This window comes from Macrobrachium nipponense, chromosome 4, assembly GCF_015104395.2.
Source record: "Macrobrachium nipponense isolate FS-2020 chromosome 4, ASM1510439v2, whole genome shotgun sequence".
NCBI classification, from domain to species: domain Eukaryota; kingdom Metazoa; phylum Arthropoda; class Malacostraca; order Decapoda; family Palaemonidae; genus Macrobrachium; species Macrobrachium nipponense.
In genome coordinates this window covers 51523930-51550786 of record NC_061100.1, presented here as the reverse complement: position 1 = coordinate 51550786, position 26857 = coordinate 51523930, and the positions used below count along the sequence as shown (strand labels likewise).

The window sequence follows — 26857 nt, the reverse complement described above, 5'->3', positions numbered from 1 at the left end:
CATTTCTATTCTTTATTCTATCTTTACCTAATGGAGATACCGAGTTACTGACAGCTATAATGAAACATACATGCAACGTAATATTAAAGCAGAAGAAGAATTCTGAAAAATACGTATTTGTTGGCAGTCTGATTTATTTTATATTTTATGATATCTAATTCACAATTTTTTTATTAAATGTATTGCATGTACTCATTTCAAATAATTATTAAGTAACCATTAACTATAATAAACAAACAAAAAAAAAGCTTCCAAACTTGTTTACATCCAGCACTTACGAGTATCGAACGTTCGCCAAGCAATCACTTTACACAGTAAGCCATAAATTTTCATTATCTCTCTTCAACTACTGAGACTACCAAACAGTATAATAACCATTCATTTCTATTCTTTATTCTATCTTTACCTAATGTTTTTATTTTATTAAATGTATTGCATGAATAAGTTTTTCAATTTACAGCATCCTTTTACCAATAGAATACTTAAAGCACAAGGGGTAGATGCTGACCAATAGGAGAGCAGGATCTTATGGGGTGACTAGCATCAGGAACCAATGGGAGAGTGGGAGGATGGTGGCGAGTTTACTCAGTTGGCGGCGCGGGAGTTTTAAAATTGTTCTCGGTGGTCCGGGCGAATCTCAGGACTTTACAGCAACAACCTTTCGTATCTTGAAAACTTTTCGTATGTAGAGCTGTAAAATTTTTCGTATTTGCTTTCGTATCTCGAGTTTTTCGTAAGTTGAGCCTTTCGTATATCGAGGTACCACTGTACAGTAGTACCTCGAGATACGAAAGGCTTAACTTACGAAAAACTCGATATACGAAAGCCAATACGAAAAATTTAACGGCTCTACATACGAAAAGTTTTCAAGACACTTCTGAAAAGTCCGAGATTCGCCCGGATAACAATTTTGAAAATCGCGCCGCCCGCCATCTTAGTATACTAGTAGACTCGCCACCATCCTCCTGCTCTCCCATTGGTTCCTGATGCTAGTCGTGGCCATGAAATCCTTCTCTCCTATTGGCCAGCGTCCCTCCCATCATGCATCTACTATGTAAACGTGGTGGCGTGGCTCGACCACTCGGTACCAGCATTAATACGCACCCGGTATTCGTTTTCGGGATCGTCAATGTGTGTAGTGTATGTATAATCAAGGCACTTCAGTTTATGTTGAAGGTCAGCAGCCGAACCGGGGCCAACAGAGTCATGAGGTGCAAAAACCAAAGTTGAAATTCTGTATAAAACCTACGTAAACTAAAAAAAGTAAAAAAAAAAGTTAAAAATTAAAAAAAGAAGAAAAAAACGGCAGAAATTAAAGCAGCTTTTCATAAAGTGCAATCATTTGTAGAAGACACCCCGCGAAAAGGCTCACAGGAACATTGTGAATAAATTTTTTAAAGTACGTACGTATGTACATATACAAAAAAAAAAAAAAAAAGGCAGAAATTAAAGCCGCTTTTCATAAAGTGCAATCATTTGTAGAAGACACCCCCCGAAAAGGCTCACACAGGAACATTGTGAAAAAATTTACGTAGGCAGAAGCAATCTTCCTTGGATAGTTACGTATGTACGTAGCCTCACTCGAAAGGTAAGCTTCCACATTTTACGTTACAATAATATTTCTTGTACACTAATATACACTTTATTTACAGGTTTTGCATTTTTAGTCTTAATTTAGGTATTGAATGGTCCAAATTGTTGTAGTATTTCATTGTTTATAGGTCAATTTAGCTTCATTATGAAATTTAATGGGGTGTTTTTGGAGGGCTTGGAACGGATTAGCCATTTTACATGTAAAATGTGGTCCAAGATACGAAAACCTCATGATACGAAGGGCGCCTCGGAACGGATTAATTTTGTATCTCGAGGTACTACTGTATATATATATATAATTGTGGTCCCCCGGTATTGCGGGGGATGCATACCAGACCCCATGTGAATAGTTAGAACCCGTGAACAGTTAGAACCCCTATAAAAATGCTGAAAATAGCCTAGTTTGTTAGTTCAAACTCAAGAAAAACCCACTAAAAATTTTTAAACGGTCTTTTAATAGTTTCATCACAAAAAGTGCAGTTTATGATGAAATTGATAAAAAAGCCAGGAATTTGTGGATATTTCTCATCGAAATATACCGTGAATATGCGAATTTTCTGGGAATAATGCAGGAAAACATTCTTGAGAGAAATCCGCGAATGTGTGAGTCGCGAATCTGGAGAAAGCGAATACGAGGGTCCACTGTGTGTGTGTGTGTGTGTGTGTGTGTGTGTATATATATATATATATATATATATATATATATATATATATATATATAGTGGTACCTCGAGATACAAAATTAATCCGTTCCGAGACGGCCTTCGTATCATGATTTTTTCGTATCTTGGAACACATTTTACATGTAAAATGGCTAATCCGTTCCAAGCCCTCCAAAAACACCCCAGTAAATTACATTTCCAGGCCTAAAACACATGTTCTAGGGTTACGACAGAAGAAATATGACTCCAAAAAGGCAAAATACTGTACATACTTGAGTAATATTCAACTGCATGCAATGTTCAACCCCATTTTTACTGCATATATTAGGACTTTAGCATATGTCCCTTAGTAATAAGCCTAGCCTATGTTAGCGGTTGCTACTGTAGCCTAGTCTATGATTCTGACATCTAAACCTAAGAGCTAAAAGCTTAGAATATGCCAATAAAATGTATAAATAATCAGTATGTACTCATTTCAAATAATTATTAATTAATCATTAACTATAATACACAAACAAACTAAAAACAAACCTTCCAATCGATTGTTTACATTCAGCTCTTACGAGAATCGAACGAGCGCCAAGCAATAATTTTTCCTAGCACACAGTAAGCCATAAATTGTCATTAGTATCTCTCTTCAACTAATGAAACCACCAAACAGTATAATAACCATTTATTTCTATTCTTTATTCTATCTTTACCAAATGGAGATACCGAGTTACTGACAGCTATAATGAAACATACGTATACATAACGTAATAATAAAAATGAAGAAGAATTCTAAAAATTACGTATTTGTTGACAGTCTGATTTATTTTATATTTTATGATATCTAATTCACAATTTTTTTTATTAAATGTATTGCATGTACTCATTTCAAATAATTATTAAGTAACCATTAACTATAATAAACAAACAAAAAAAAGCTTCCAAACGTCTGTTTACATCCAGCACTTACGAGTATCGAACGATCGCCAAGCAATCACTTTTACACAGTAAGCCATAAATTTTCATTATCTCTCTTCAACTACTGAAACTACCAAACATTATAATAACCATTCATTTCTATTCTTTATTCTATCTTTACCTAATGTTTTTTTTTTATTAAATGTATTGCATGAATAATTTTTTCAATTTACAGCATCCTTTTACCAATAGAATACTTAAAGCACAAGGGGTAGATGCTGACCAATAGGAGAGCAGGACCTTATGGGGTGACTAGCATCAGGAACCAATGGGAGAGCGGGAGGATGGTGGCGAGTTTACTCAGTTGGCGGCGTGGGAGTTTTAAAATTGTTCTCGGTGGTCCGGGCGAATCTCGGGAATTTACAGCAACAACCTTTCGTATCTTGAAAACTTTTCGTATGTAGAGCAGTAAAATTTTTCGCATTGGCTTTCATATCTCGAGTTTTTCGTAAGTAGAGCCTTTCGTATCTCGAGGTACTACTGTGTATATATATATATATTTATTTGTAATCACGAAAATACTAACATGATGTAAAACCCTACCATTTTGTTAAGAGTTAGGTATATGTCCCGTCATTCTAAACTACCCACATATTTTAGATATACTCTATACAATACTAGATACATTCCTAAAATATGTGCCTGTACCATAGATATAATTTCAAAATCATCTTACTACACACCAAAATATCATCAATATACACAATATGTAGGCACAAAACGATGTGCAAAGTTATGTAAGCCAAAGAAAACGTGCATCTGAATCGGTACGTAGTAGGCTGGTACATAACTTTATAACATACATAATTTAACAACATGACTTTTAAATATTTTGGTGTTTTGAGATGATAGTTTAAGGTATATTTTTGTTTGAACTATCAAATTAACCAGTGAAAACGTTAAAATGGGCAGTTGTAAACATTTTAGTTTAAGGGGTACAGGGTACTTGGCAGTTATAAGCCAGTTACAAGCATTTTTAGAGGGGATTTTTGCATTTCCATGGATTTTGCATTTCCACAGTAGGTTCTGGAACCTATTCCCCGAGTTAAAATGGGGGAGCACTGTAATCCGTGGTTTTATCCTTAATATATCACAACTGAAACTCCACAGTGCTAATTCCTCTTATGTACAAGGAAGGTGTGTCTTAAATAACATCTTATGTCCATAGTAACTATATGTAAGGTCTTAAAAATTAGAGAAATTGCATGCAAGGAAAAAAAATTTAAAAACTAAAAAACATACATGTTTTTTCCTGAAAGAAAATAAAATAAAAGGAAAAGGGGTTTTTTCACGACCCTAGTCATGTACTGTTTTTCTAAGAATCAATTCTCATGACTTTCACAGCTTTAAGGTGTTTAGAATACTACTGAAAAAACAAAAGCATTTTGAAACTTTTAGATTACCTTTTGATAAATGTTTTTAAACACACTTTTATTAAAATACACTATAAAGTAAAAAATTATAATCTGAGACACCAAGATTTTCTTACAATTAATCATGCCTACCAAAATAAATGCTTGGGCACCAAACATGGAAGGCAGTGCTCCAATAAATAAAATTTTTTTCCTCATAGCACTTCCTTCCATGCTTGGCGCCCATACTTTTATTTTTGTAGGCATGATTAGTAAATGTAAGAAAATCCTGATACATCTAAAAAAATTTTCTTTATTTTTTAGTACATTTTAATAAAAGCATATCAAAAACAATTTTACATATTTTTTTATACTTTCTAGTCTTGACAGAAATTGTAACCGATTTATGATTGTAGCTAAGGTAATTGAACGTGGTATTTTTGTAATGTCCTATCGAGCCAAAGATGGTTTGAAAAATCTATAGTTATTAACTTATTCCACTGAGTCTAAGAAAGTATGAAAAACCAGAGAATTATTCACTTCATACAAATCTTGGGATACTGAAAGAGAGAGGTCACTGTAGGGTCACTGATCATGTAAGTTTGTCTATTGTCACCAGGACTGAGTACTCATGCAAAATTTCAAGTCCATCAGACAAAGGAAATACAGGCGTCCCTGGTTATCAGCGATCCGGTTTGATGGTGCTTGTCTAGTGTCGGCGCCGAAATGTGCCAATTTCTGGTAATCAGCATCGATACATACCTAACAGAGGTGACATTAACCAGTTATTGACACCGATAAGCACCAAAAATCGTCAATTTTCGGTTATCAGCGATTTTCACTTATCATCAAGCCGTCAAAATGGAACCATCGCTGATAACCGGAGACTGCCTGTAGATTGAAAATTGGCTTTCAATATTTGACCCAGACAAACAAACAAACAAACAAGCAAAATGGCAAGCTAAATAAAAGTGTATAAAAATTCTAACAGTAACTGACTTGGAAATCATAAAAAAGTTTACTTGGATTAGGGGCTAATTACCTGATCAATGCCATGAGTTGTATTAGGGAAAGTTGGATTACCCAGAGAACCTTGATGAACGTTGATTTCTTGCACACTTGGCAATCCTTCACCAACTGAATTGACAGCTTTTAACTGAATCTCATACCATGCAACATCTGCAATGAACAGAAACAATAATTAACACAAAAAATATCATGTTACCTAGAAGGGAGGACTGATCCTGAAATCTACAACAAAAGAAATAATACCTACCTCTAAATGTAATTAGAAATCATATCACTTGTGTAATTTTCAATAAATAAGGTTGAATTCCCTGAAAAATACAAGTATTATCCTACTTACGATGGGGTTAGGTTCCGAAAAACCCATCGTAAGTTGAAAAAATGCAAAATTTTCTAAGACAGTTTGTATTTTTCATTTACAAACCTGAGGTCTTAACAATAGAATAATTTATAGCGCCTAGCTGGATCTGGTTAAATCGAAGATGAAAGCAAGGAATCTTGCGAGATCTGGCAACCCATATGTATATTGGATGAAGAGTGGTCAAGGACAACCCATCCACACCACCACGTCAGTCTTTCCCAACTCAGAATGTCTTAACAGACAGAGGGGTGGCTAGAGGTGGCCAGTACAATGTTAAAACCTCAGGTGTGTAGCTATGAAAAATACAAATTGTCTTAGAAAATTTGTCATTTGTTCATACGCAAACAAACCTTTGGTCTTAACAGTAGGATAAACTTATACTTGGAGGGAGGTACAAGACATCCTAAACTGGCTAGGGGCCTACCCACCAGTCCAGTCGTGGGTGGTCGTAAAGTCATGTGTGTGTGTGTGTATATATATATATATATATAATATATATATATATATATATATATATATATATATATATATATATATATATATATATATATCGAGCTACAATGTCCTTTAATATCTAATTCGCTCTACCTCGGAATTAATATATTTTCATATATGCTTAACTGAAGGGGAATTTTTTTTTCTCGATAATAGACTTGCCTGGACCAGGGCGCGAACCCATGGATCCTTTCAAATCCAAGAACGTCAGTGAAGCTTTTACCTACTACACCACCACAAGAGGTAAAAGCTTCACTGACATTCCTGGATTTGAAAGGATCCATGGGTTCGCGCCCTGGTCCAGGCAAGTCAATTATCGAGAAAAAAAAAGTTCCCCTTCGGTTAAGCATATATGAAAATATATTAATTCCGAGGTAGAGCGAATTAGATATTAAAGGACATTGTAGCTCGATATATGTATATGAATCACGGAAATGTGATATGACTTATATATATATATATATATATATATATATATATATATATATATATATACACACACACATACAGCTAGTTGTCGACTTTCGACCTATGAGAGTTACAACTGATTGACTTTACGACCACCCACGACTAAAACAACTGGGAAGCGATGTGAGCAAGAAAGAATGGTATCCAGCTAAACATATGACAGTTTTTCCCCAGTTCCCACCTCTCCACACACGCAGCTCACTTTTCATGCTGCCAATGACTATTATCATATATCAGCAACAAGGGTATAACTCCAGTAAACTTATGCCATCAAACACAACCGTAGATAAAATTGAGCGAATAATTTTAATCAAAACTTCAGGTCTTGAATGACATATTACTGTTGTTTTCACGCTGATAAAAAATAAGTAACGCAACTAACGGTAGAGCTAGTACTATGAAGAAATCAAGTGAAAATACTAAATGGAAGTATGTAATATTTTTACACACTAAACATGCCCACAACGCAATCTGTTAATGAAAAAAATAATTTAGTTCATGAGACATATTAACCCTCTTACGCCGGAGAACTAAAAATCAAAACCTCTCCCGTATGCCGGGCCTGGTTTGGAGTGAGCGCGGAAGTGGAAAAAATAATTTTTTCAAAAAATTACAGCGCGCGTACTTTTGAAGATTAAGAGTTCATTTTTGGCTCCTTTTTTTTGTCATTGCCTGAAGTTTAGAATGCAACCATCAGAAATGAAAAATAATATCATTATCATATGTAAATAATGCGATATATGGTAGCGAAAAAAAAAAATTCATACATAATTGTATTCAAATCACGCTGTGCAGAAAACGGTCAAAGCTAACCAGTTACTTTTTTTGCGTTGTATTGTACACTAAATTGCGATCATTTTGATATATAATACATTGTAAAACAATAAAAGCAACACCGGAAAAATATTATCACAAAATGATGTAACGAATTCGTTAACGGACGGACGTAAAAAAATGTTATTTTCAAAAATTCACCGTAATTCTAAATAATGTTCTAGAGACTTCCAATTTGTTTCAAAATTAAGACAAATTATTGAATATTCCGATACTGTAAGAGTTTTAGATTAGAATTGCAGATTTCGACCATTTCGGACGAGTTAAATTTGACCGAATGTCGAAATTTTAATATATATATTTTTTTATATGAACATATTTCGAAGATGGAAAAAGCTACAACCTTCAATTATTTTTTATTGTATTCTTCATGAATTTGCGCCCATTTTGATATATGAAACTCTATAAAAAGGCTAATATGAAAAGGAGCAAATATTAGGATAATGCCATGTACGTATTTCGGAGACTTGCGGCCGCGAATCGGCGCGCGGAGTGAAGGTAAATATATTTTTCAAAAATTCACCATAAATCACAATATTGTTTTAGAGACTTCAAATTTGTTTCAAAATGAAGAAAAATGACAGAATATTACTAGGCCGTAAGAGTTTTAGCTTACAATTGCGTTTTTCAACTATTTCGGTAGAGTCAAATTTGACCGAACGTGGTTTTTTTTTTTCTATTTATCATGATTTATATGCAAATATTTCGAAAAAAGAGAAAAGCTACAACCTTAATCAATATTAGTTGTATTCTACATGAAATTACGCACATTTTTCATATATAAAAACTTATGTAACAGCTAATTTTAAATGGTGCAAACATTTCGACAATCGCACAAAAAAATTCTGATTTTTTCGGAAGATTACCGCGCGAGCGTAATGTTTTTTTTTTTCATAAATTCACCATAAATCGAAATATTGTGCTAGAGACTTCCAAGTCGTTGCAAAATGAAGGTAAATGATTGAATATTACTAGAATATAAGAGTTTTAGCTTACAATTGCGTTTTTCGACCATTTCGGTAGAGTCAAAGTTGACCGAAAGTTGAAATTTTTGCACTTAACGTTATTTTATATGAAAATATTTCAAAAACTAATAAAAAGCTACAACCATGGTTGTTTTTTGTTGTATTGTGCAGGAAATTGCGCACATTTCCATATATAAAACTTTATGTAACGGCAAATTTAAAAGGGTGCTAACATTAGGACAATCGCACGAAAAAATTTATCGGAAGAGTTATCGCACGAACGTAAGGAAAAAGTTTTTTCATAAATTCACCATAAATCGAAATATTGTGCTAGAGACGTCCAATTTGTTGCAAAATGAAGGCAAATGATTGAATATTACTATAATGTAAGAGTTTTAGCTTACAATTGCGTTTCTCGACCATTTCTGTAGAGTCAAAAGTTGACCGAAGGTTGAAATTTTGCACTTATCGTTATTTATATGAAATATTTCAAAACTGATAAAAGCTACAATCATGAGTATTTTTTAGTTGTATTGTGCATGAAATTGCGCACATTTTCATATATAATACTTCATGTAAAGGATAATTTAAAATGGTGCAATAATTATGTCAAAGTGACGAAATAATTTCCGAGATGTGTCACTGATACTTTTTAGTGCAATAAGAAAGAAATTCGCGCTTGCGCGCCTGCGTAGCGATTGTAAACAAAACAACGCCTTGATCCGTGAACTCCCAGCATCCCCCAAGGCGCGTGATACAAAAGTTTTCGGCTGGTAGGGCCTATAAGTTATTTTTCCGCGAATTTTTAAAAAAAAAAACTTTTTTTTGAGCCGACGTATGATATGTCCAATCGGCATACGGGAGACATTTTGACTCGACGTTTAATACGTCCAATCGGCGTAAGAGGGTTAAATTCATATTTTTATTTAAAAACACATCGTATAATGACAAATTACCTTGTCTCATATAAGTAAAGTATCTAGATATCTTATACTAACTAGAAGCAAGGCAATTCGCTCTGAATTGACTTAAATACGGCCAAATAAAATGTAAACATAGCGAACTAAATTTGTTCTCGCCATTAGCTGATTTCCAACCAAAACATTGATTGCTTTGTTAGTATTTTATGATAAAATAATATGAGAATATATACAATATTATTGGATGCAATGATATACAACTTTTAAAAGATTCACTGAAAAGTTGCATTTTCATTGTATTTTTTATTCATAAATATACGTAGCCGTCAGCAGCCTGACATCAGAATATAGAATACATCCCTAAAAAATTAAGGCTTTAGGTAATTCCACATACAAATAGCCTAGTTTCCGACTTAGCTTACTACTAGCTACGTTCTGACACTGCTTTTTATTTTATCCTTTTATTACTCATATATTTAAACCTCATCTTTTATAACTTTATACTGTATAAATTTCTTTAAAATATTGTACTTTAACACATTTAGCATACATTCCCGAGTTAGCCTACCCAATCGTAAGTCTAAATACAATACTAAACTTTTCAGAATCTGCACTTTATTACTGGTGACTTTCATATCCGAAATTTTGTAGCTTCATAATTATTACTATTCGTTTTTGGTTGATTTTTATTGTAGAGGATGAAGAGATGAACAAAATAATAAATGAATTTCGGTGTTAAACTACATTTGAATGTCGCTGTCAAACCGTAAACAAAGATAGGAAACGATCTCTGCTACCCACCTCATTTAATTGATTCATGTTATCAAAAAGCTCACAAAAAGTTTTATAATGTTGCTATTAATGAAAAAGAAATGCCTAAAAATGTACTTAGCTTACCTTATTTTTGTGGATTTGAAACCATAAAATCAATATTTAAATCATTTAACACTCTTACGACGACTGGACATATTTTACGTCGACATTTTTTGTCTCCCGTGTGCCGACTGAACGTATTTTACGTCGACTTACAAAAGTTTTTTTTTTTAAATTCGCGGAAAAATACTTATAGGCCTACCAGCCTAAAACTTTTGAATCACGCGCCTTGGGGGATGCTGGGAGTTCACGGATCAAGGTGTTGTTTTGTTTACAATCGTTACGCAGGTGCGCAAGCGCGAATTTCTTTCTTGCCGCACTAAAAAGTATCTGTGACACATCTCGGAAATTATTTCGTCACTTTGACATAATTTTTGTACCATTGTAAATTAGCAGTTATATGAAGTATTATATATGAAAATGTGCGCATTTTTATGTAAAATACAACAATAAAATACTCATGATTGTAGCTTTTATCAGTTTTGAGATATTTTCATATAAATAACGAAAATTGCCAAAATTTACAAAAACCTTCGGTCAACTTTGACTCTACCGAAATGGTCGAAAAATGCAATTGTAAGCTAAAACGCTTATATTCTAGTAATATTCAATCATTTACCTTAATTTTGCAACTAATTGGAAGTCTCTAGCACAATACTTCGATTTATGGTGAATTTATGAAAAAACTTTTTCCTTACGTCCGCGCGGTAATTCTTCCGAAAAAAATCATACATGCAATTGTGGTGATGTTTGCACCATTTTAAAATTAGCCGTTATATAAAGTTTTATATATGGAAATGTGTGCAATTTCATGCAAATTACAACTAAAAACAACCCATGGTTGTAGCTTTTATCAGTTTTGAGATATTTTCATATAAATAACGATAATTGCCAAAATTTCAACCTTCTTCGGTCAACTTGACTCTACCGAAATGGTCGAAAAACGCAATTGTAAGCTAAAACGCTTATATTTTAGTAATATTCAAGCATTTACCTTCATTTTGCAACAAATTGGAAGTCTCTAGCACAATATTTTGATTTATGGTGAATTTATGAAAAAAATAACATTTTCTTTACATATGCGCGGTAACTCTTCCGAAAAAATCATACGTGTGATTGTGGTAATGTTTGCACCATTTTAAATTAGCCGTTACATAAAGTTTTATATATGAAAATGTGCGCAATATCATGTAGAATACAACAATAAATAATTGAAGGTTGTAGCTTTTCTCATTTTTGAAATATTTGCATATAAATCACGATAAATAGAAAAAAAACCACGTTCGGTCAACTTTGACTTTACCGAAATGGTCGAAAAACGCAATTGTAAGCTAAAACTCTTACAGTCTAGTAATATTCAGTCATTTATCTGCATCTTGAAACAAATTCGAAGTCTCTAGCAAAATATTTAGATTTATGGTGAATTTTAAAAAAAATCTTTCCTTCCCTCCGCGCGCGGATTCTCCGCCACAAATCTCCGAAATACGTACGTCCCATTCTCGGAATATTTGCTCCGTTTCATTAGGCATTTCACAGAGTTTTATATATGAAAATGTGCGCAATTTCATGTAGAATAAAACGAAAAATAATTGAAGGTTGTAGCTTTTCTTATTTTCGAAATAATTGCATATAAAAAATATATATATAAAAAAATTCGACATTCGGTCAACTTTAACTCGTCAGATATGGTCGAAAACTGCAATTGTAAGCTAATACTCTTACAGTATAGTAATATTCAATCATTTGTCTTCATTTTGAAAGAAATTGGAAGTCTCTAGGACAATATTTAGATTTAAGGTAAATTTTTGAAAAAAATATTTGTTTACGTCTGCTCGTTATGAATTCATGCATTATTTTGTGATAATATTTTCTCTGCGTTGCTTTTATTGTTTTACAATGTGTTATATACCAAAATGATCGCAATTTAGTGTACATTACAACGAAAAAAAAGTAAATTGTTACCTTTAACCGTTTTGGGCACAGCGCGATTTGAATACAATTATATATGAAATTTCGTTTTTGCGCTATCATATATTTGCATTATTTATATATGATAATGATATTTTTTTTTTCATTTTCTGATGGTTGCATACTTAAACTTCAGGCAATGAAAAAAAAGGAGCCAAAAATGAACTCTTAATCTTGAAAACTAAGCGAACTATGATTTTTTGAAAAAAATATTTTTTCCGCTTCCGCGCTCACTCCGAAACCCCTCTGGCACACGGGAGACAATTTTTTATTTACCGCTCCGGCATAAGAGGGTTAATGTTAATGTAGTGTTCTCTTATAACAATACCATTAAAGATATGCTAATTAAGAATAGTCCCGTAACAAATAACAACATCATTTACAAAATTCCTTGTAAGGATTGCCCATCGTTTTACGTTTGTCAGTCAAGTAAAAATTTATGTTGATAACGGAATTTAAGCAGCATATGTATTCAGTTAGAACAGCCCAGACTTCAAATGCACTGTTTATCCATCTGAGTGAAAAATCTCATTGTATTAATTGGGGTGATACCTCGGTAATTGCTAGATCTAATGATTATGTTTCAAGAAATTTACTGGAATCGGCAATTATACAAATCACTAATAAAAACAATCTAAATCTTAGTCTGGGAATGTACCATTTGGACCCATATATTTGTAAGATGTTTATGAAGGACCTCAAAATAAATGAACAACTAATAAATTAGTCCCACATGTATATAGTTATTATTTCTCTCTCTCTCTCTCTCTCTCTCTCTCTCTCTCTCTCTCTCTCTCTCTCTCTCTGGTTCGATATTCTCTCTCCCTCTTTCTCTTGCTCGATATATATATATTTATATTTTCTTTCGTCTTTTCATTAATAATAATTTTTGTTGGGAAAATTTGAATAAAAATTCATGATATTAAATTGTATATGCTCCCGTGTTTTTTTTTCAAAATGTACTGTTTTCTGGAAGAATCACTTGTTTACTGCGGGTATCCTTCAAGGTGTGGCTAGCCAATGGGGGCTCCTCCTTTCTGTAGTGAAAAATCGCCCTTATGGCTAATCTGGTAGGGTCAGTTTGTATATTAAGCCTTCTTTTGACTATGTTGTTCTTTGTAAAATCAGTTTGCCTCAGTAAAGGGTCCGAACAGGACCGGAAGTACTTGGCTATCTCGCTTTTCATTTTTTCCTTTGTGGCAAAAAACCTTTATTTATACATAGCATCACGTTTTATATATTTTGTGATCAAGTTATTCATATTATATACTTTTATATATTATCTTACATATATATATATATATATATATATATATATATATATGGTAAAATCATTTGCCTCAGTTTAAAGGTGGGTCCGAAAAAGGACTGAAAGTACTTGGCTATCTCGCTTTTCATTTTTTTCCTTTTGTGGCAAAAAACCTTTATTTATACATAGCATCACGTTTTATATACTTTTTGTGATCAAAGTTATTCATATCTATATCTATATATATATAATATATATAATATAATTATAGATATAATATATAATATAATATCTACATATATATATATATAATATTAATATAATAAACATATTATAATATATATATATATATATATATATAATATATATATATATATATATATATTTATATATATATATATATACATACACATTTATATATATAATATATTAAATAGTGATTTATGATTTCGCTATCTTATAAGATTTCTTCACAGGTTTTAGTTAGAAATTAGTTCAGTGGTTTTGTTAGGTGTTAATTGGAATGTACCATTTGGACCCATATATTTGTAAGATGTTTATGAAGGACCTTAAAATAAATGAACAACTAATAAATTAGTCCCACATGTATATAGTTATTATTTCTCTCTCTCTCTCTCTCTCTCTCTCTCTCTCTCTCTCTCTCTCTCTCTCTCTCTTGTTCGATATTTTCTATCCCTCTTTCTCTTGCTCGATATATATATATATTTATATTTTCTTCAGTCTTTTCATTAATAATAATTTTTGGGGGGGAAAATTTGTGTAAAAATTCATGATATTAAATTGTATATGCTCCCGTGTTTTTTCAAATTGTACTGTTTTCTGGGAAAATCACTTGTTTACTGCAGTATCCTTCAAGGTGTGGCTTCCCTCAGGCGACTCCTCCCTTCTGTAGAGTGACAATGGCCCTTATTGCTTGCTAATCTTGTAGTGTCAGCTTGTATATTAAGCTTTCTTTTGACTATGTTGTTCTCTGTAAAATCAGTTTGCCTCAGTAAAGGGTCCGAACAGGACCGAAAGTACTTGGCTATCTCGCTTTTTCATTTTTTTCCTTTGTGGCAAAAAAAAAAACTTTATTTATACATAGCATCACATTTTATATACTTCATGATCAAGTTATTCATAAATTATATATACAGTAGACCCTTGACTCACGAACACAATCCGTTCCTAGACCTTGGTCGTGTTCGAAATTGTTCGTGACTCGGAGCTAATTTCCCCATAAGGTTTAATGGGAATAATATTAATTGGTTCTCGATCCCTACGAACCATTATATATTATGTATATTTTGCCTTATTTTACACAGATAATGTAAAAGTCAGTGTAAAAAACCTTAATATATCTAATAATATAATTTAAAATGGTAAACTAACACTATAAAAACGTTTGTAAAGTGAACACTTACTATGACTGGCGAGACTTCTGGCTTGACGGACAAGAGAAGAGGAGGGTGGTTGGGTGGGGGGGAGGAGGTTATTGTGCGGAAGGAGACCCTGCCCCCATCCAGCGTCAGGGAGATCTCGTTCCGGAGATTCAACTCTTCTAGGTTTTTTTGGTGAACTTTTAATCACAAACTTATCCAATGTCTGTTGCCTTTTCCTTCCTTGCATAACTCTTCTGAAATGGCTAATTAAATTTTCATTGAGCATATTCACGATCCTGTTCGTAACAATTTTGTCCGGATGATACAATTCAAGGAAGCACTGGACATCATTCCACTTTTCCAATGCGGCTTTTATCACATCACTGCTGACATCTGTAGCTTCCTCCCCATCCTCCTCTTCGTCAGTTGATTGCTCCCGAGCAAGTTGCTCCTGCTGCTCTTTGTGGAGTTGAACAAGTTCGTCCGCAGTCAAATCTTCTGAGTGTTCAGCGACCAATTCTTCAACATCTTCGTCGTTGACTTGTAGACCCATACTGTTGCCCATGGACACAATTTCTTGCACAATCTCTGCATCGAAGCCCTCAAAGTCACGGACAGTTACGCACTGGGGGCCAAAGTTTCGCCACGCAGGAAATTTAATGGTGCGGTACGTAACTTCAGTCCATGCGTTATCAATGAGGGTTATGCAGTGAAAAACATTAAAGTGCTTCTTCCAAAATTCTTTTAAGGTTAATTTTGTCTCTTCAGTTACACGGAAGCATCTGGAGAAGAGCGCCTTCGTATATAATTTCTTAAAATTGCTAATGACTTGTTGGTCCATGGGCTGGAGAACAGAGGTCGTGTTGGGTGGAAGGAACTTGAACGGAATGAAGTCATGTTCACTGCAGTCAGCCAAGTACGAAGGGTGTGCCGGGGCATTATCCATGATCAGAAGGCACCGCAGGGGCAGCTTGTTCTCTGTTAGGTTCTGACTCACGGTCGGCACAAACACTTCATCAATCCACTCCATAAACAAGCTCCGTGTCACCCATGCTTTTGTATTGGCCCTCCCACATTACAGGCAGCCTGGCCTTATTTACGTTGTGCTGCTTAAAGGCCACGCGGGTTATTTGAATGGCTAGACAAGTAGCGGCTTTAGTTTCAGGTCGCCACTTGCGTTTTGAGCATAACAAAGCGTAAGCCTGTCCTTCATTGGCTTGTGGCCTGCGAGCGCCTTCTCTTCTTGGGTGATAAATGTCCTGTTGGGCATCTTCTTCCAGAAGAGGCCCGTTTCATCACAATTGAAAATCTGTTGAGCGACGTATCCTTCGACCTCCACGAACTCGGCAAACTCAGTCACGAATGCCTCAGCAGCAGCCTTGTCTGCGCTAGCAGCCTCGCCATGCCTAATTACAGAGTGAATGCCAGTTCTCTTCTTGAAGTTATCAAACCACCCTTTACTAGCCTTAAAATCACATTCCTTGGCGTCGGCACTTAGTTAAAAACGGAGTTTTTCCTTCAGCAAACTCTGATACACTTGCCGAGCTTTTCTCGCAGATGATCGGCTCGTTTACACTATCACCTGCCATCTGTTTCTCATGTACCCACTTCAAAATGATTTTTTCTGCCTCTTCGAGGGTTTTGCGATCTCATCTTGGTTAAGTACTGTCCCCACTCTTCGCAACATTTGCTTCTTTATGCATCCTGGTTTTTTTCAAAATTGTCGAATTGTCGACGTGGCCATCTGTACTCACTTGCGATATCGGTCACGCGAACACCACGTTCAAACTTTTCTATAATTTCTTTCTTTATTTCAATGGTTATCTTCCTCTGCACCCTCTTCTCACCATCACTCTTCACTTTCTTACTTACACCACCACTCCTTCACTTTCTTAGGGCCCATATGAAGAAAATCACAAGTTTTAGTGCAAAAAATGCTAAGCGAATTGACGAACGTCTAGTACACAATGAGATGAGACAAAGAGTGATGCGTGGGTGACGCCGTGCGTGGGAGGCTGGAAGATGGCTGGTCCCATAGCAACTCAAACGCTCTCACGTGTGCTGGGCGATTTCGCGCATTTTTCAAATGTTTGTGTCTAAAAATTAGTTTGTGAAACAAAGTGAATTGTTATTTTCCAGAAATTTCAAGCATTTTTCAAATGTTCATGTCTCAAAATTAGTTCATGACTCAAACAGAATTTTTATTTTCCGCATTTTTTTTTGTTCGTATCTCAAGTTAGTTCGTAAGTCAAGGGTGAAATTTTACCTATAATTTTGGTCGGGGATCGAGTTGTACGTGGGTCAATGCGTTTGTGAGTCAAAGGGTCTACGAGATAATTATATTCTATATATATATTATATAATATATATATATATTACAAATATAATATAATATATGTCATATCACATTACCGTGATTCATATACAGTGGGCCCCCCTGTATTCGCGTTCTCCGGATTCGCACATTCGCAGATTTCTCTCAGGAACGTTTCCCCGCATTATTCACGGAAAATTCGCGCATTCGCTGTATTTTTTTATGAGAAATATCCACAAATTCCTGGTTTTTTTTATCAATTTCATCATAAAATGCACTTTTTGTGATAAAACTAATAAAAAAACCAAGTACAAAATTATTTAGTGGTTTTTCTTGAGTTTTAACTAACAAAATAGGCTGTTTTTAGCATTTTTATAGGGGTTCCAAACATTCGCGGGTTCTAACTATTCACAGGGGGGTTCTGGTACGCATCCCCCGAGAATACGGGGGGACCACTGTACATACATCGAGCTACAAATGTCCTTTAATATCTAATTTATATTAACCCTCTTACGCAGATTGTACATATTAAACGTCAAGATAAAATGTCTCCCGGGTGCCGATTGGATGTACTATTATACGTCGACATAAAAAAGTTTTTTTTAAATTCGTGGAAAAATACTTATAGGTCTACCAGCCGCAAACTTTTGAATCACGCGCCTTGGGGGATGCTGGGAGTTCAAGGATCAAGCTGTTGTTTTGTTTAGAAGCGTGACCCAAGTGCACATGCGCAAAATGCCTCCTTCTCGCATCAGCCAGCATCAGCGACGCATCGTCCGAGAGCGATCTTTTGCCGCAATCGTGTTTTTCCGAACTTGTGCGAGACTTTGAGTATTTGTGTTGCTATGGGACGTTCATAGAGATGTCTCAACGACGTATGGAACGTCGGAGGGGATCGTGTGAGGCATATTCTGGACTTGGATGCTGGCGAAGGACCCAGCACCCAGGATGATCTCGCGCCTCAACGCCGTTCTGTGCGGCCACATGTGGATGAAAGTGGTTTAGGATCACAACGTGTGTCTCATATGCCTTTAGTAACCCCTAGGAAGCATCGGGGAGTTCTTAGGGGCATTCGTAGGAATTTGGGAGGCCTCCAACCAAGGGACATAGACGAGTACTTATCGGAGCTCGATCGGGAGTATGTCGCAAGTCCTCATTTTGATGGCGGTTGGTCATCCAGTGATGAGGACATCACTCCCGATGTCAGTGACGATGAATATTTGCCCCCAATGTCCGCTTGAGGCTCGCATCCGGAAAGTGCGCTCGAATTTAGTCGTTTTAGTGCATATGAGGGGGAATCTGAGGAGGGGGAGGATAAGGATATGGGGTCTAGTTTTATCACGGATGACGATACAGAAAGCGAAGGCCTAAGTGAGGGAGATGGGCCAGTGGGGGGGGGTTTCATGTGTGAAATCGTGCCTGAGCTCATACGCGTGCGGGCGCACGGGCACGTAGAAGGTCGGATCATCGCGCCAGCCAAGGTGAAGGTTGGTCGTCCGAGAGCAACGAGGGGTGGACGGAGGACCCCACCCCACCTAACATGCACCCATTCACGGTAACACCTAGGCTCACCGTACCTGTTCCTCTCACTGCTCTGGGGTTCATCCAGCTGTTCCTTACGCGGGAACTGCTGGAGTACCTGGTAGCAGAGACGGCAGACTACGCTTGGTACTGCCGTGATGAACTGCGCACGACATTATCGTATTGCTGGCGGGGCTGCAACCTCATTGATATGGCGCATTTTGTGGGGCTCCACATTTTTTTTGGATTGATGCCTGCTGCCGATGTCAGGCAATATTGGAGACGTCATTTTTTTTTGGGTACGGCTAATGTGCCCGGCGTTATGCCCCGTGATACTTTCCTGGCATTGGACAGATATTTCAACGCCTTCAACCGAAGGGCCATACCACGGAATAACTCAGATCGCCTCATCTTAGTGCGCCCAGTGTTGGAATACATTCATGAATGTTGCAAAAATCTCGTGGTTCCTGCAAAGAACCTTTCTTTGGATGAGGGGATGATGCCTTACAAAGGACGTCTAAGTATTAAAGTGTATAACCCCAAGAAGCCAAAGAAATATGGAGTGAAATTTATTTTTATTACCGAGTCCAACACTGGATACGTCGTGGACTTCTTAGTGTATTCCGGGGTCTTCTCCACGATGCGTGAAACTGTGTTCAGGCTTGTGGATCATTTCCGTAACAGGGATACCACCTGTTTATGGATAATTATTATAACTCGTTATCCCTGGCCCAGGAACTGTATGAAGCAGGTGTTTACATCAGTGGTACCCTTTGGTTGGTGCGTGGGGGCCCGAATGTCCTCAAGAGGTTCGCTAGCCATCCGCAACATCTGGCAAGAGGAGAGACAGAGTGGCAGCGGAAGGGAGCTGTCTTCGTCATCTGTTGGAAGGGTGTCAGACTCGTCCCCATGATTACGACGAGCCATGAACCCATCCAAGAGGAGGTCGTACAGCGGAAGAAGACATGTCGACAGGGCCGAGTTGTGTATGAGGAGTTTTGTGCAGAGCGCCCTACCGTCATTGGGCACTACAATAGGCACATGGGAGGAGTTGATCTCTTTGATCAACTCATCCAGTATTATCCCTTTGCCAGGAGAACCAGGAGGTGGACCCAGAAGCTCCTCAAGTACATTTTTCAGTTGGCCCTCCAAAATGCCTACATACTCTACTGTGGGTACTACGGTCCCGGTCTCCGGAAGATGACCCACTTACAGTTCCTCGAGGCAGCCGGGGATGCCCTCATCCACTTTAATCCTGATGAGTGGCCTTCCATGTCTGCCCCCCTGCCCCGAGCTGCAGATCTGCCCCTAGAGGAAAGGGCAGACCTTAGGAGGGCCAACTTCAGTCATCCTGCTCCTGCCACTTCTGCCGACGCCCCTGCTGCCGATGCCCCTGCTGCCGCCGCCCCTGCTGCCGACGCCCCTGCTGCCGGTCCCGCCCGCACCGGTTCTCGTCGGGTAGTGGACCCTGTGTGTCAGCTGCAGCCAGGGGATCACACACTGGAGCTCCTACAAGGGCGCAGGCAGAAACGGTGCCGGGTGTGCCATATGAATGGTAGAAGGAGAGACACCCGGTTCTTCTGTCGCACCTGCAAAATAGCTCTATGCAGGTTTGGGGAGTGTGACCGCAAATACCACACTGCGGTCTTTTATTGGAGTGCGCCTCAGCGACAGACAGTGGAGGGCGCACGGGACCGCGTCCCTTCGTCAGTAAGGGCGCGGTCTCCCTCCTCCACCTGTACCTCGTCATGTCGAGAGGAAAAAAATGCAAGACTCGTCAATGGAGGAGGGCGTATCTGTGCATGATATTATATGATATTTCATTGTATACAAAAAGAAAAGTGTCACCTGCATTCCTTTTTTTATGTATTTGTACTAAAATCGAAAAATGTAATAAATATATATATATATATATATATATATATATATATATATATATATATATATATATATATATCCAATATATATATAGTATATATATACAGTGGGACCCCCGTATTTGCGTTCTCCAGATTCGCAGATTTTTTTCTGGACCATCTCTAACCATTATTTGCGGTGAATTCGCCTATTCGCGGGATTTTCCAACGATAAATAATCACTAATTTGTGTATTTTGATGTTATTTTCATGCCTAAATACATTTTTATGATACAAAAACGATTTGCTGATTTTAAAATATTAATATTGATCAATATTGTATTAGTAAGTTTAATAAGATTAAATTATATCACATAATAACTAATAATTCTCTCTCTCTCCCTTATAGGGATGTATGCTTTTTGTGTGATAAATGATTTACTAATTTTCTAATATTAATATTAATTATAAAGAGCAATTACTTCAAGAAAGAAAATACTACATTGAATTAGTAAGATTTTAGTTTATAAAAAAAAATTTTAAAAATTATGTAAGCTGAAGGAATTCCAGTCTCACTCATCTTTCTTTGGAGAACTTCCAGGTCTCTCTCTCTCTCTCTCTCTCTATCTCTCGTCTCTCTCTCTCTCTCTCTCTCTCTCTCTCTCTCTCTCTACTGAGATAAAAGATTTTTATGGTACACTATGTATAATATGTTTATTAACATTTTCATATGATAATAGTAATATTAATAATAATGATAATAATAACAATAACTGTGATTACAAAAATCATAAATGAAAGTATTTTACAAATACTACAAAAATCTCTCTCTCTCTCTCTCTCTTACAGAAATGTATGTTTTTTGGATGGATAAATGATTCAATGATTTTTTCAAATATCAGCATTTTTTGTAAACAGCAATAATATCAATTCATTAAGAGAATACTAAAGTGAATTAGCAAGATTTTAGTTTAAAAATAAAATATAAAAATTATGTAAGAATGAAAGAAAATGCATTTTACCCCGCGTCTTTGAACTCCAGGTAGACAAGCAGAGTTGGCTGGGGTCCAACAACTGTTGCCCTCTCAATGATCACGTATTTTCTCTCTCTCTCTCTCTCTCTCTCTCTCTCTCTCTCTCTCTCTCTCTTTTCTGAGATGAGAATTTCTATGGTAAATGTGTATGTTTATTAAATATTTTTGCATAATGATAACAATAGTAAATAAATAATTAATTTCAAAATTCATATGTTATAATGTATTTTAACAGAAGTACAATAATCTATCCATTTCAGTCTTTTAAATAAGGATAACCCTACCCCCTCTCTCTCTCTCTCTCTCTCTCTCTCATCTCCTCTCTCTCTCTCTCTCTCTCTCTCTCTTTTGCATAACGAGATATTAATGTCTTAGTGGTAACTCTCGCCTCTGTTTTGGGCTGGAAATGTATGTATAAGTGTAATCTTTAAGGACATTTACTACATTTTATGGTAAATAATAATATGCAGCACTAGTTTACAAAACTAATATTTAGTTTCATGAGATTAAACAGTAACAATCCCATCTCTCTCTCTCTCTCTCGTCTCTCTCTCTCGCTCTCTCTCTCTCTCTCTCTCTCTCTCTGTCTTAATTACATATGTTTATTTGTTATTAGAGTTTAAATAAATTTTTTATTTACCTTATAACTAATTTTCAAATATCAATAATTAATTAAAATAGCCAAATTCCCAGTCTTTTTTATCCACTTGGAGGAACGTGGGCGGGGGAGTATATTGACAGTTTTGATATACGACATTGCGGAGGGGAGGAGTCGGGAGTTTAGGAGTTTATTTTCTCTCTCTTCTCTCTCTCTCCTCGTCGTCCTCAATCCCTCTCAATCTCCTCTCTCTCCTCTCTCTCTCTCTCTTCTCATTATTATTTCTCTCTGTCTCAGAAATAATTCATAATTTTCACTCTTGATGATCAGATATATGGATGTTGCCATTCACTGGTCTCCTCTCTCTCTCTCTCTCTCTCTCTCTTCTCTCACAATCTCTCGTCTCTCTCTCTCTCTCTCTCTGTAAATGTTAGGTATATTTGAAGTAGGATGTTATTAAAGTATACATTTGTATCTGAACTTCAAGATAGAGGTTATAAGCATTTTTTAATGTGGTTCTAACTATTCACAGGGGGGTGTCTGGTAGACATCCCCCGCGAATACGGGGGAACACTGTATATATATATATATATATATATATATATATATATATACTATATTATATATAGATATATATATATATATATATATATATAATATATATATATACTTGATCACAAAGTACATAAAACGTGATGCTATGTACAAATAAAGGTTTTGTTGCCACGAAGGAAAAAATGAAAAAGTGAGATAGCCAAGTACTTTCGGTCTTGTTCGGACCCTTTACTGAGGCAAACTGATTTTACTGAGGACAAGATAGTCAAAAGAGGGCTTAATATCCAAACTGACACTACAAGATTAGCAATAAGGGCAATTTCACTCAACAGAAAGGAGGAAACACCTGAGGGTAGCCACACCTTGGGGGACACACGCAGTAAACAAGTTATTCTTCCAGAAAACAGTACATTTTGAAAAAACACGGAAGCATATAAAATTTAATATCATGAAATTTACACAAATTTTCCCAAAAAATTATTATTAATGAAAAGACAAAAGGGAGGGTTAGTTAATTTTATATAGGAGGTTCTACAGTAGTTATGAATAAACGAGATTACTTGAATAAGGCTTACCAGTTATTAAATGTCACTAACCCTCCCATCATTGCAAAAACTCAGCAGGATTTCAATCGAAAAATTAAAAAGATCGCAAATTCTTTGCAGGACCCCGCCCATAAAGAGCTTATCTTGTCAAAAATCTCTGGAAAAATCCCTAGTTGGCTATATTTTTATGGCTTGCCTAAAATACACAAAGTAGGTACTCCCCTCCGTCCAATAGTTGCCACTTGTAATGCCCCACAGAGTGTTATTGCTTCATGGTTAGCTAAGTCCCTTAGTTCATTACTCGGCACCATCTCTGATGCTCACTTAATACACTCCTCCCATTTCATTGACAGATTAAGGTGTTTTAACCGTACCGATGGTAGGATGATTAGCCTCGATGTCACATCCCTATTTACAAATGTTCCTCTTGACTATGTTTTGGAAAATCTAAAGAAGAGACATGAAGAAGGGACTTTCCTATTCCTTGCGACCAGTTTCTAGACTTGGTTAGAATCTGTGTTGACACTACCATTTTCACTTTTAATGATGAATACTTCCAACAAAAGGCTGGTGTTTCCATGGGTTCACCATTGTCACCAGTTTTAGCCAACCTATGCATGGAGTTCATAGAAGTTGAAATATTAGAGAGATGTAACCCCAACTGTAAGCCTGCTCTGTGGGTGAGATATGTAAAAGACATATTTATTGTTTTTTATGGCGACAACGTAGCTTTAGATTGCTTACTGAATACTGCCAACAACGTTGTCGATTCAATATAATTTACAGTAGAAAAAGAGGTTGATGGTAAGATTTCTTTCTTAGGATGTTTTAATTCATAGAGGTGTAAACAGTAACTCTTTTAAATTTTCAGTTTTTAGAAAAGCTACCAACAAAGAAAATTATATTCATTATTTTTCCCACCACTCACAACAAGTTAAAAGGAATGTAATAATGAGTTTTGTTTTAAGGGCCCTTCACATATGTGACCCCGCATTTCTAGACGGAGAACTCAAACATGTTGTAGACACTTTTAGGTCCCTAAAGTACCCAGAACATTTTATTACTGACGCAATTAGCCGAGCTAAAAAGAAGTTTTACATTGGTCAAGAGAATAAGGAAATGAAAGTCAAGAAACGATGTAATCTCAAAAGTAGGTGATTATATAAATAAGCACCAAAAGGACATAGAAATAGCTTATACTTACAAAAACACTGGCAAAAGCTCTTACAAAGAATAATAACAGTACCAAGAGAAATAACGGTGTTTACAAGGTTCCTTGTCAGGATTGCAGTGGTTGTTACTACAGGGAAAGTGGTAGGGGATTAGAGGTCAGATTAAGGGAACACAGAAGGGCCTATGATCTTCATGCACAGGGCAGCGCTTTGGTGGCTCACAGTTTTAATTTAGACCACATAATTAATTGGGATGGTGCACAAATTATTTTTAAAAGCGACGATTCTCACGTGAGAAGACTAGTTGAAGGCGCCGCTATAAACATGGGAATATCTTTTGAGGATAATAAGTCGTTTACCAATGAAGACCCTTTTATAAACAGTTTCATTGCCAGGCAATACCTAAAAGAATTTAATTTTAAAACTGACGTTGACCATGTGAACCCTGATGCTCTGCTTCCTCTTCCCCTCTCTCTCCAGATAGCCGACGTCCCAGCGGATGTTTCTGGCTATGGCACCTATGCAGTGCAAGCAGGAGCAACTTCACAGGTTCAGAGATCGAGGAAGTTGGCGCAACTGCCTGTTGAGATTGGGATTACGTAAAACACGAACCAGCACTTCGACGATGGGCTGTTATTATTTTCTCGCCCCGCCCACCTTTTTAGATGCTCTTCGGAGGGAAACTATCCTCTTCATTACATTTTAACATCACACTGATGAGGAACACCGTTCAAGTGTTCGAAAGTCTTTGTTTTATATTTTTACATAGAAATATATTTTTATATATAATTGTGGATATTTTTTAAACAATTTGTTTTCACGGAATTGTGAATTTCTTAACAAAAAAATAGGAATATTAATTAATTGATTATCTTTGTGCTCCAGCAAACTTTGTCTTGTGTGCTCTGTTCCAAATTTTTGAATGAAAACTTTCATTCGCGTTTTGCGTAAGACCGCGAACGCAGCGTTCAAGCAATTCTTTCTCAGTGCTTCATACAAAGCCTTTATTTTCCTTTCACTCTCAGCATCTAAATTGATAACTGTTGAAGATCTCTTGAACTCTATTTTCTCTCTTTCTTTACTCATTGCTATGCTGCGCTGAAAATAGCACCAAGAATCTTCCCCTTTTGGACAAAGTCCATGACGTTGATTTTCTTTGGAACTGAATATATGACTGAATGATGCCATTATATCCTTCTTCATATCAATCCATGATTTACCAATATTACGGTGGATTGCCCTTCCATAATAATTAGTCATTATGCTAATGTTTGTATCCGACAATTTATTCTTTCCACTTAGAGCACTAAATTTTCTTCTTTTTCCAGTTCTTGTTACTCTCTCTTCTTTTTCATCTTCTCTTAGTCTCTTCATTCTGTTAGTCATTCTTTTCTTTACATGGTTGATGCATTCTACTTTCGCCACTTTTAAATTTTCATACGGTCCATTTCCACCGTTCATTGCTAAAACACTATTATAAGCGCTGGAATCTCTGTCCCCAACAAAGATGGCGTAGCGGAATCTCAAATCTTGCGACCTTGAAAACATGCTTATGGCGCCTTCTGTTTCCATCCCTCCTGATGTACCTTCATAGTTTATATTACAATCTTCATCATGAAGGGTTCTCCACAAGTTGAACTCTTCTTCTGTTATTTTCATTTCTTTTAGTTCAGTCGTTTTAGCGGCAAATGCTTTGCAAACTTTGTTCATCACTTCAAAGTCTATCACATATCCTGTGCACACTTCTATTATGGCTCTCATACCTACATTAGAAACATGGCCTCTTTTCATCCATGTCCCATCGTAGGATACGTCAATATTGAGTATTCCATTTTCATCGGGCACAATTCCCATATATTTCCTGTAGTATGTTCTTATATTTTCAAAGATTTTCTCTTGTTTCATCTGAAAATATGTATCCATTTTATCTTAAAGATATCAAAGATGGCTTGAATACTTGCTATTTCCCATTGGTTTTATACCAAGTGTTCCTTGTAATCTCTTCAGTCCCGCGAATCCATAATCTTCCAACAAAGAATGATAGATTACTGCCACATTGGTTTTGTAAATTGGAGCCTTCCTACCTTCTGTAGAAATCAGTGGGCATTTTGCGGGTTCTGAAATCATTTTCCCTCTGCATTTAGGACA

At 36.2% G+C, this 26857-nt stretch overlaps 1 protein-coding gene across 5 annotated transcripts in view; it reads right to left on the bottom strand.

Moving 5' to 3' along the window:
- The window catches only part of LOC135210925 (protogenin B-like), a 677376-nt gene that overhangs the window by 166760 nt on the left and 483759 nt on the right, over positions 1-26857 (bottom strand). For all 5 annotated transcript variants that reach the window (XM_064243892.1, XM_064243894.1, XM_064243893.1 and 2 more), the window contains one exon: positions 5616-5752. In XM_064243892.1, coding sequence (XP_064099962.1) covers positions 5616-5752 — 137 coding nt within the window. The remainder of the gene's footprint in view (positions 1-5615; positions 5753-26857) is intronic.